The sequence below is a fragment of the Abramis brama genome (assembly GCF_963993115.1).
Source record: "Abramis brama genome assembly, chromosome: 14".
NCBI classification, from domain to species: Eukaryota; Metazoa; Chordata; class Actinopteri; order Cypriniformes; family Leuciscidae; genus Abramis; species Abramis brama.
Window position 1 is genome coordinate 13,464,434 of NC_139976.1, and position 12,030 is coordinate 13,476,463.

Below are 12,030 nucleotides of genomic sequence, written 5' to 3' on the forward strand. Positions count from 1 at the left end.
TGTACCCACAATTAAAACAAACAAACTAAAAATGACTTGGATGGTATGGAGTAAATGTAGCGCCTTACTACCAACCTCTGCTAGTTAAGTATAGTTATTGGTTCAGAGTTTAAATGTCTGACTCTGAACCAATGTAACTATTAATGTGACTATTGTCACAATTTGTATGTAAAGTTTGTATAAATGTTTGTTTAGAGTTTTTATTTTATTAATGATCTTTGCTTTGAAATGTGCAAAACATTTTTTGTTCACTCCTACAGTGTGTTTGTTCTTGTCTGAAATGGGTGCCACAGTTTTCAATATTGCTAATGTACATTTTATTCTTGTTTAAGCTAAATACCTCTTTATATATCTGCAGAAGCGGTTTTAATCAAGATTGGCAAAATTAAGACAACATCATGAAGATTGCTATGAACGTTTTAACAGAGCAGAAATTGAAAAGGAACACAAGATTGCTAAACAGCAATCACAAAAAGTTTGTTTGGTGAGTAATATGTGAACATAATCACACTATTCTGTGATCAACGCCTCAGTCAATTAACGGTTAATTATTTTATTATTCATTTATTTTATTAATTAACAGTTTGCTTAGTCCTTTTGCTTTTAGACCTTATATTTTTATTCAAATTATATTTCAAGCTGTCACAGTCATCCTCAGTCGCATCCACATCTGATGCACCCTCTTCATCGGCACCCTGTGCTTTGTCCACCTCTATAATGGCCTCATCAACCTCATGCTCTCCTGCCCTGTCCTCATCACCGTCACCAGCTCCTGCGCCACCCATGCCACCTTCATCCTCGCCTGGGCAGCCTTCATCATCCTCGCCTGGGCAGCCTTCATCATCCTCATCCTCGCCTGGGCAGCCTTTATCATCTTCGCCTGGGCAGCCTTCATCATCCTCGCCTGGGCAGCCTTCATCATCTTCGCCTGGGCAGCCTTCATCATCCTCGCCTGGGCAGCCTTCATCATCTTTGCCTGGGCAGCCTTCATCATCCTCGCCTAGTAGGCAGCCTTCATCATCCTCATCCTCGCCTGGGCAGCCTTCATCATCCTCATCCTCGCCTAGGCAGCCTTCATCATCCTCGCCTGGGCAGCCTTCATCATCCTCATCCTCGCCTAGGCAGCCTTCATCTTCATCATCCTCATCCTCGCCTGGGCAGCCTTCATCATCCTCATCCTCGCCTGGGCAGCCTTCATCATCATCATCCTCGCCTGGGCAGCCTTCATCATCCTCATCCTCATCCTCGCCTGGGCAGCCTTCATCATCATCATCCTCGTCTGGGCAGCCTTCATCATCATCATCATCCTCGCCTGGGCAGCCTTCATCATCCTCGCCTGGGCAGCCTTCGTCATCCTCGCCTGGGCAGCCTTCATCATCCTCGCCTGGGCAGCCTTCATCATCCTCATCCTCGCCTAGGCAGCCTTCATCATCCTCGCCTGGGCAGCCTTCATCATCCTCATCCTCGCCTAGGCAGCCTTCATCTTCATCATCCTCATCCTCGCCTAGGCAGCCTTCATCATCCTCATCCTCGCCTAGGCAGCCTTCATCATCCTCATCCTCGCCTGGGCCGCCTTCATCATCCTCGCCTGGGCAGCCTTCATCATCCTCATCCTCGCCTAGGCAGCCTTCATCATCCTCGCCTGGGCAGCCTTCATCTTCATCATCCTCGCCTAGGCAGCCTTCCTCTTCATCATCCTCATCCTCGCCTGGGCAGCCTTCATCATCCTCGCCTGGGCAGGCTTCATCTTCATCATCCTCGCGTGGGCAGCCTTCATCTTCATCATCCTCATCTTTGCCTAGGCAGCCTTCATCATCCTCATCCTCGCCTAGGCAGCCTTCATCATCCTCGCCTAGGCAGCCTTCATCATCCTCGCCTGGGCAGCCTTCATCTTCATCATCCTCATCCTCGCCTGGGCAGCCTTCATCTTCATCATCCTCGCCTGGGCAGCCTTCCTCTTCATCATCCTCATCCTCGCCTGGGCAGCCTTCATCATCCTCGCCTGGGCAGGCTTCATCTTCATCATCCTTGCCTGAGCAGCCTTCATCTTCATCATCCTCATCCTCGCCTGGGCAGCCTTCATCTTCATCATCCTCGCCTGGGCAGCCTTCCTCTTCATCATCCTCATCCTCGCCTGGGCAGCCTTCATCTTCATCATCCTCGCCTGGGCAGCCTTCATCTTCATCATCCTCGCCTGGGCAGCCTTCATCTTCATCATCCTCGCCTGGGCAGCCTTCATCTTCATCATCCTCGCCTGGGCAGCCTTCATCTTCATCATCCTCATCCTCGCCTGGGCAGCCTTCATCTTCATCATCCTCATCCTCGCCTGGGCAGCCTTCATCTTCATCATCCTCGCCTGGGCAGCCTTCCTCTTCATCATCCTCATCCTCGCCTGGGCAGCCTTCATCTTCATCATCCTCGCCTGGGCAGCCTTCATCTTCATCATCCTCGCCTGGGCAGCCTTCATCTTCATCATCCTCGCCTGGGCAGCCTTCATCTTCATCATCCTCGCCTGGGCAGCCTTCATTGCCTTCCTATGCGCAGCCTTCATCATCATCATCATCATCTTCTCTTGCTCCACCCTTATCTTCACTCTTATCTGTGATTCAAAATCGCAGATGTCTGAGACACTCTCATTAAGGGAGGTGGGTAGATTAATTTGCTTAATTATTGGGATGGTCTGGCTGTATTGCACTTGTAGAACTAACAATAGATTATATGAAATTATATATTATTTATATTTGTTTGTATTTCTCCTCTTCCAGATATCCTCTTTAAGGCCATCAAGAAAAAGACAGGTATGTGACTTGCCATGTGATACTTTATATGCTCAATTTTTTTGGCATAATTATGACTTTGCTTGCCAGTATCCACAATGCGATGAAACATAATGTTACAGGAACCACTGCCTTGAGTAAGTGTTATATTCTCTCATTCAGTATTCAGGAAGTACCGTCTGTGACACAGACTACAGCGATGTCACAGACTACAGCGATGTTGACCAAACATACCAAAAATCAGCTCAGATGAATCGGATGGTAGTTCTTCTGGACATGACATGGTCAAAAATGGCCAGACACCTTGAGTTTGTCCATCGCAGAGGGAACACTGCAGCTGGCAAAAATGAGTAAAGTCCTAATGGCCATGGAGAAAGGAACACTGTCTGACTACAAAGGAAAGATGCATCTGTCAGTATGAACTACACGCGAAACTTCATCATAGTTCATAAAGGACACTATTTTCTTGAAACCTTTGCTCACTTCTAAGCCGACTGGTGTGTTTAGAGCACACAGAGGTCGAACTCTTTTCCTGCCCTGGGCATCATCATCTTTAGGTTTCAGAGGACAGTTTTTGATATGTTTCCAAAGGCTACGCTTGTTATAAGGCCCTTGGCAGTAAATGCAGTGAATAAATTCTTTGGCTCTTTGTCTATTTTTTGAACGGTAGTAGGCAATCATCTCCCCATGTCCTTGTCTCACCACATCTGTGTTGTGGGCAAAGTTGCCCCTTTTTCAAAGGAGGTTCAACTGTACTCGTCTTTCTTTGGAATGTTTTGGAAATGCTATTGCCTTTACAACCCCCACTTCGTTGTGATGGACAAATTCAAGGTGTCTTGCCATTTTTGAATATGGCTTAGAGCAATTAAGGCAATACTGCTTCTTGTACGCCTTGCGGAGTTCCGTCTTTGGTGATGGCATTGACTGAATAAAAGTCTTATCACCAGACAAGGTGTTTGTCTCTTTAGATTGGCATTTCATCTTTTTTGGTGATGGTACAGTCATAAATTGATCAGATGAACTACCTGCCTCGTTGGGAGATGTTGGATGTATCAAAGCACTTTTGACAATGTCATGTCCAGAAGAACTACCATCCGATTCATCTGAGCTGATTTTTGGTATGTTTGGTCACATCAGACCCCATCCTGTTGAACAAGTGCTCTCCCAGCTGCTAATGGCCATGGAGAAAGGAACACTGTCTGACTACAAAGGAAAGAAACTTGATGACATTGAAATTGACCCAAATGGTACGAGTATACTTGGACTGTCTGTGTGTATCTGTTCTTTACATATTTGCAAAACAATGTATATGTTACCGGCAAAGTGTGTAATCCGGAATTCTATAGAATGCCCTAGGTAATGTAGGTAGGTAACTTAGGTAACCATCAGGCATTCTATACAATAACGGGATTTCACACTTTGCCGGTAACATATATAATCATGTCACAGATGGTAAGTATAAGCAATAAAGTGTAAATTTTTTTGTCAGTGAATTATTTAGAGCAACTTGAGGCCCAAGGTGATTCCATGTCAAGTGATGAGGAGGATTACAGTGACCTATCTCAGAAAACAGCACCAGCAGAGACTGATCAACTTGTTCAATCTGATCAATCTGTTTCATGGGAGGATCAAGGTAAGAAAAATCTCTAAACTACACAAACAACAATAATCAAATAAACATGAATCAGCTCCATGCAGCAATATCCAGCCAAATGAAAAAAATATACACATTAGGACACATTAGTCTTGATTTGGTCTTTACTCACCAATTTAGTTGTAATGAGAATGTGTAATGAGTATTTACTTGTTTTTAACTATTTCATAGGTTCTTCAAACGCTCCAAAAAAGAAATGGGAGGACAGTGAGGTAAAAGCAGTAGAGAGACACATGATGAAGTTCATCAAGACATACAAAGTTCCTGGTAAGCAAGACTGTGAAAGATGCATTCACGCAGAGCCAGAAGCTTTGAAGCAGCGAACATGGACTGGTGTGAAAAATTATGTGCGGAACAGGATCACGACTCTTAAAGAAAAGGTGGTTTGTAGGGTGGCACAAACACTTTAACACTTTGCACATTATGCTCTTTTTGTAAGAAATGGAGCTAAATTAAAAGAAATGAGGATATAGGTGTAGAAATATTTTGAGGATGGAATGAAACAGAATATAAAGTGCAAAGTTAGAGTATAAGAAGGCTAATGAAGAAGTAGAGGATATTAAGATAGTCAATTTTCATTATTCAGTTTTCTTTGTTCAGTTGCAATGAAGTTGGATGGAATGTCATGTTAAACTTTTTGATATTTCTGTCATAGAGGGAGGAGAGAATGTTAAGAGGATAAAAAGGGAAGAGTGAATAGGTGTGTTGGACATGGGCCGTGGCTGGATGTAACCGATCGGTGAGAGTTGCAGTGTGCAGGCAGGAGGAGCTGAAAACAGACACGTGAGTCGGACACTTTCTGCTTCCCGTAGTGACGCAGAGCCAGAAGCTTTGAAGCAGCGAACATGGACTGGTGTGAGAAATTATGTGCGGAACAGGATCACGACTCTTAAAGAAAGGGTGGTTTGTAGGGAGGCACAAACACTTTAACACTTTGCACATTATACTCTTTTTGTAAGAAATGGAGCTAAATTAAAAGAAATAAGGATAAAGGTATAGAAATTAAAATTGAGAGACGCTCACGCTGTGTTTGCATACTTTACCACAGCTGAAGTGAAATAAATGCATTATTTGCCAAATACACAGATATTTCAGAGACATTTTCATGCAATACATGTACTGCTTAATACAGCATCTGTTTGTACAAGAATAAAGTTCAACATAAGCCTAAATACCGATGAAGTGGGGTCTACATTGTATCAGTTTTATTTGGATAAACATGACAATATAACAGCGTGACTACATGAAAGGGGATTTCACTGTTATAAAAACAGATTTGTGAGCATTAGTGGAACTAAAGGTGTGAGAATTAACTCTTAATCATTGTGTTGCAGTGGATTCGGCCAATCGTGGATCAGTTGTGTCGTCATCAGAGCTCATGAGTCGCTCTGGAGAAGCTGCGCTGGCTGAGTCCTCCTGCTCTCCAATCGCTCTCGCCGTACTCTGATACCATACGTCACAGTCACGGGGCTTCGCTGTCTGAAGTCGGACACAAGTTCTAACCGGCATGCACTGCTCAAGTCAGCCGCTGATCGGTCTGCGCAGCGCTGCATGAAGTCCAACAAGCCTAATGCTCTCCTCCCTCTTTACATCCCTTTACATTCTCCTCCCTCTTTACATCCCTTTACATTCTCTCCTCCCTCTTTTCATCCCCTTTACATTTTCTCCTCCCTCTTTACGTCCCCTTTACATTCTCCTCCCTCTTTACATCCCTTTACATTCTCTCCTCCCTCTTTTCATCCCCTTTACATTCTCCTCCCTCTTTACGTCCCCTTTACATTCTCCTCCCTCTTTACGTCCCCTTTACATTCTCCTCCCTCTTTACATCCCTTTACATTCTCTCCTCCCTCTTTTCATCCCCTTTACATTCTCCTCCCTCTTTACGTCCCCTTTACATTCTCCTCCCTCTTTACATCCCTTTACATTCTCTCCTCCCTCTTTACGTCCCCTTTACATTCTCTCCTCCCTCTTTACGTCCCCTTTACATTTTCTCCTCCCTCTTTACGTCCCCTTTACATTCTCTCCTCCCTCTTAACATCCCCTTTACATTCTCTCCTCCCTCTTTACATCCCCTTTACATTCTCCTCCCTCTTTACATCCCTTTACATTCTCTCCTCCCTCTTTTCATCCCCTTTACATTCTCCTCCCTCTTTACGTCCCCTTTACATTCTCCTCCCTCTTTACATCCCTTTACATTCTCTCCTCCCTCTTTACGTCCCCTTTACATTTTCTCCTCCCTCTTTACGTCCCCTTTACATTCTCTCCTCCCTCTTAACATCCCCTTTACATTTTCTCCTCCCTCTTTACGTCCCCTTTACATTCTCTCCTCCCTCTTAACATCCCCTTTACATTCTCTCCTCCCTCTTTACGTCCCCTTTACATTTTCTCCTCCCTCTTTACGTCCCCTTTACATTCTCTCCTCCCTCTTAACATCCCCTTTACATTCTCTCCTCCCTCTTTACGTCCCCTTTACATTCTCTCCTCCCTCTTTACATCCCCTTTAAATTCTCTCCTCTCTCTTAACATCCCCTTTACATTCTCTCCTCCCTCTTTACATCCCCTTTACATTCTCTCCTCCCCTTTTACATTATCTCCTCCCCTTTACATCCTCTTTACATTCTCTCCTCCCTCTTTACATTCTCTCCTCCCTCTTTACATTCTCTCCTCCCTCTTTACATTCCCCTTTACATTTTCTCCTCCCTCTTTACGTCCCCTTTACATTCTCTCCTCCCTCTTTACGTCCCCTTTACATTCTCTCCTCCCTCTTTACGTCCCCTTTACATTCTCTCCTCCCTCTTTACATCCCCTTTATATTCTCTCCTCCCTCTTTATGTCCCCTTTATATTCTCTCCTCCCTCTTTACGTCCCCTTTACATTCTCTCCTCCCTCTTTACGTCCCCTTTACATTCTCTCCTCCCTCTTTACATCCCCTTTATATTCTCTCCTCCCTCTTTATGTCCCCTTTATATTCTCTCCTCCCTCTTTACGTCCCCTTAACATTCTCTCCTCCCTCTTTACGTCCCCTTTACATTCTCTCCTCCATCTTTACGTCCCCTTTACATTAGGCTTGTTGGACTTCATGCAGCGCTGCACAGAACGATCAGCGGCTAACTTGAGCAGTGCTTGATGGTTAGAACTTGTGTCCGACTTCAGACAGCGACGCCCGTGACTGTGCCATAAGGCATCAGAGTACAATGAGAGTGATTGGAGAGCAGGAGGACTCAGCCAGAGCAGATTCTCTAGAGCGACTCACGAGCTCTGATGATGACACAGCTAATCCACGATTGGCAGAGTACACCGCTTGACAACGATCACGTGCGTTTCATGTTTCTTCTCACACCTTCAGTTCCACTAAGGATCACAAATCTGTTCTTTATAACAGTAAAAGCTCTTTTCATGTAGTTGCGATAAATGTTTATCAAAATAAAACAATGTAGACCCCACTTCACTGGTATTTAGGCTTATTTTGAACTTTATTCTTGTACAAACAGTAGTGCATGTATTGAATGAAAATGTCTCTGAAATATCTGTATCTGGAAAATAATGCGTTTATTCCACTTCAGCTGTGGTAAAGTATGCAAACTTAGCCTGAGCGTCACTACAGGAAGCAGAAAGTGTCTGACATCACATTCTCTCGTCTGCACACGGCAACTCTCACCAATCGGTTACATCCAGCCACAGCCCATGTCCAGCACACCTAATATAAGGGATGAATAGAGGGAGTAAATGTAAAGAGGATGAAAAGAGGGAGGAGTAAAGCGGGTAAAAAGAGTGAGGAGTAGAGTTAGAGGATGAAGAGGAGGAGTAAAGAGGATGAAAAGAGGGAGTAGTAAAGAGGGTAAAAAGATGGAGGAGTAGAGTTAAAGAGGATAAAGAGAGGGAGGAGTAAAGCGGGTAAAAAGAGTGAGGAGTAGTTAGAGGATGAAGAGGAGGAGTAAAGAGGGTAAAAAGAGGGAGGAGTAGAGTTAAAGAGGATGAAAAGAGGGAGGAGTAAAGAGGGTAAAAAGAGGGAGGAGTAGAGTTAAAGAGGTGAAGAGGAGGAGTAGAATTAAAGAGGATAAAGAGGGAGGAGTAAAGCGGGTAAAAAGAGTGAGGAGTAGAGTTAAAGAGGATGAAGAGAAGTAGAGTTAAAGAGGATGAAAAGGAGTAAAGTGGGTAAAAAGAGGGAGGAGTAGAGTTAAAGAGGGAGGAGTAGAGTTAAAGAGGGAGGAGTAGAGTTAAAGAGGGAGGAGTAGAGTTAAAGAGGGAGGAGTAGAGTTAAAGAGGATGAAAAGGAGTAAAGCGGGTAAAAAGAGGGATGAGTAGAGTTAAAGAGGGATGAGTAGAGTTAAAGAGGGAGGAGTAGAGTTAAAGAGGGAGGAGAGAATGTAAAGGAGGAAGTAGAGAGATTTTGAAGAAGGGTGGATGGAGGAAGTACAGAGGATAGTTGGGCACTGAGAATCATTCCCACCTCCAAGTTAATTGATTTTTCATTGTTGTTCTTTTAAAAAAAATAATAATTTGAAGTTCTGTCATTAACTGCAATGTGCACTTTCAACACAATGTGTCCAAGACTGTTAATATTAAAGAGTCATTTAATCGGAGTGTGTGTCACTAGAGTCCCCAAAGAGTCGTTCAATTGGAGTGTGTGTGTGTGTCACTTGAGTCCCCAAAGAGTCATTTAATCGGAGTTTGTGTGTGTCTCGAGTCCCCAAAGAGTCATTCAATCGGAGTGTGTGTGTGTCACTTGAGTCCCCAAAGAGTCATTTAATCGGAGTGTGTGTGTCACTAGAGTCCCCAAAGAGTCATTTAATCGGAGTGTGTGTGTGTGTCACTAGAGTCCCCAAAGAGTCATTTAATCAGAGTGTGTGTCACTAGAGTCCCCAAAGAGTCATTTAATCGGAGTGTGTGTGTCTCTCTAGTCCCCAAAGAGTCGTTTAATATGAGTGTGTGTGTGTCACTAGAGTCCCCAAAGGGTCATTTAATCGGAGTGTGTGTGTGTCACTAGAGTCCCCAAAGGGTCGTTTAATCGGAGTGTGTGTGTCACTTAAGTCCCCAAAGAGTCATTTAATCGGAGTGTGTGTGTCACTTAAGTCCCCAAAGAGTCATTTAATCGGAGTGTGTGTGTCACTCGAGTCCCCAAAGGGTCATTTAATCGGAGTGTGTGTGTCACTAGAGTCCCCAAAGGGTCATTTAATCGGAGTGTGTGTGTGTCACTAGAGTCCCCAAAGAGTCATTTAATCGGAGTGTGCGTGTCACTCGAGTCCCCAAAGGGTCATTTAATCGGAGTGTGTGTGTCACTAGAGTCCCCAAAGGGTAATTTAATCGGAGTGTGTGTGTCACTCGAGTCCCCAAAGGGTCATTTAATCGGAGTGTGTGTGTGTCACTAGAGTCCCCAAAGAGTCATTTAATCGGAGTGTGTGTGTCACTTCGAGTCCCCAAAGGGTCATTTAATCGGAGTGTGTGTGTGTCACTAGAGTCCCCAAAGGGTCATTTAATCGGAGTGTGTGTGTCACTAGAGTCCCCAAAGAGTCATTTAATCGGAGTGTGTGTGTCACTCGAGTCCCCAAAGAGTCATTTAATCGGAGAGTGTGTATCACTATTTTTATTTGTATAGAGTTTTTTTTGACAATTACTACACTTTACAGAAGAACATGCCTAATGTCTTAACCCCAGTGTGTAGCCAAAGATGACTCTGATGAGGAAAACTCCTTAAGATGTTTTTGTGATAATGATTAGTTTACAGTCGATGCTAAATTAACTAGAGGGATGCAGCCGGTGGTCAGTGAAAGGTTCTCTGCCATGAAGTGAAGTCCGTTTTATTTCTATAGCGCATGATACAATACAGATGGTTTCAAAGGAGCTTCACAGACATAAAATAACTTGCAAATGTCAACAATTATGAAATGAATAATGTAGAGCTGTTTTACAGTTGAAATTAAAGACAATAGTGTTATTATTCAGCTCAATTCTGTTCATCTTTTGCTTCTGATAGTCAATCAGTCAAATCAATAATATTTCTGAATGTTAATTGTCATTCCCCAACTGAGCAGCCAAAGGGACTTGATCTCAAGCTACAAATCAGACAAAAAATGTAGGCTACCCATTTACAGTGATCTTGCAGAAAAGAAGAAACCCAGTTTACTCTCTCACACCTGTATCTCTGCACTAGCTTGATTTCACTGTCCAGTATTGGAACTTTGAATTGTAATATTCTACTTCTGTCTTCTTAGGATAAATAATATATAACATCTCAACAATGTCCTGAAAGTATACCTTAACCAGAGTATGTGTATCACCATGGTCCTCAAAGTATGACTTCATCAGAGTTTGTGTTTAATGTCCCCAAAATGGACATAAAAAATACTGTCCCTAAAGTGAAGGCAAAATGTCAGGTCTTTAAGGAAGGCTTTTATTGATAAAATCAAGTGATAATTGTGATGACAGCTTCTCCAGAAGTGCAGTCATATCTTTCTTTTGTCTCTAGACCCTTCAGAAAGGGGTGTCCCTAAAGGTAGGGTTCCCAGTCATACGTCCTCACATTGTGGTTAAGTAGGTATGTGTGTGTGTGTGTGTGTGTGTGTGTGTGTGTGTGTGTGTGTGTGTGGTTTGACCAGTTCACAGATCACTATAACAAGTTTCATAATTTCTGCCATTATGGTGCTTGGATAAAAGTCTTTTCTCCACTTTAAGAATATCGAGCTGGTCTTCTGTCTATTTCTGATTTCCAATGTGTTGTGCTAACATTTGACCAATCCGTTTTTGCTTTTTATCAGAGAAAATATTCAGTCATAGTGCTATTGAAGCCACAGGAACAAGCGACTCTGGCTGTTGATGTGACTCACTCCTCAATCAAAAGGAAAAGCAAGGGAGGAAAGACATTCCAGATGTCAACAGTGAACTCTACACAGCTCCGGTCTGTGGCCACAAGAGCTTTGTGTACCTGTCCTGCTAAATCCATTATGAATCTCCTGTACGGGGCTTCGCACAGCCAGAGAATTCTCGGAAGCCTTTCAATCAAGTGTGTTGCTGCATTGCATTGCTCTGCTGCTTTGGCCAGGCTTCTCCGGAACTTTCAGAATGTGACATTTACGTTAGATGCTGTTTAGGAATTCCAATAGCCAAGGTGTGGGAACCGCACTGAGCCTTGATGGGGAAGCTGAATGACTTTTATATTTCTTGATAGTAGATACACTGCAGATAGCATTGTGAGAGATTTGGACCTATTGAAAAAAGTTTGATTTCATGATCCAACTAACAAATGAAATGGGTTTTAGATGCAAGTTGTTCTAGACTGAGGTAAGCCAGATAGAATAGTGTTGGGAGTAACAAATAGCAGGAGGTTTGGCTTGCTTCAAGAGAGCAAACGCTCCATGTAGGTCTCTCTGGACTTCTCTCTGAAAGCCGCAGCAGGCGAACATGTAGCGTGTTGAGTTTCATGTGTAATGTTTCAGGAAAAGGCCTTTTTTATGAGACCTAAGGTCTTGCAGAATCGGTTGTACAGCTAGCAATGGTAGTTGCAACTATCCAGATCTATTTAAACCAAAACTTCAAGGACGTTCAAATTGAATATGCTCAATTAGTGACAATTGGGAGTCTGTGTGTGTGTGTGTACATTGT

General features: G+C 43.5%; 1 protein-coding gene across 2 annotated transcripts; it reads left to right on the top strand.

Annotated features, from left to right (window-relative positions):
* The first annotated feature begins 358 nt into the window (after positions 1 to 358).
* On the top strand, positions 359 to 5,192 carry LOC311096402 (uncharacterized protein). Of its 2 annotated transcripts, XM_084135528.1 has the most exons (6): positions 359 to 484; positions 2,766 to 2,798; positions 2,940 to 4,024; positions 4,267 to 4,410; positions 4,603 to 4,811; positions 5,087 to 5,154. In XM_084135528.1, the coding sequence occupies exons 3-6, from the start codon at positions 3,847 to 3,849 to the stop codon at positions 5,111 to 5,113; spliced, it is 558 nt and encodes a 185-aa protein (XP_083991654.1). In that variant the 5' UTR covers positions 359 to 484; positions 2,766 to 2,798; positions 2,940 to 3,846; the 3' UTR covers positions 5,114 to 5,154. The 2 variants fall into 2 exon arrangements, with proteins under 2 accessions (XP_083991654.1, XP_083991653.1); XM_084135527.1 differs by having other exon boundaries at positions 4,603 to 5,192.
* Positions 5,193 to 12,030: the final 6,838 nt, after the last annotated feature.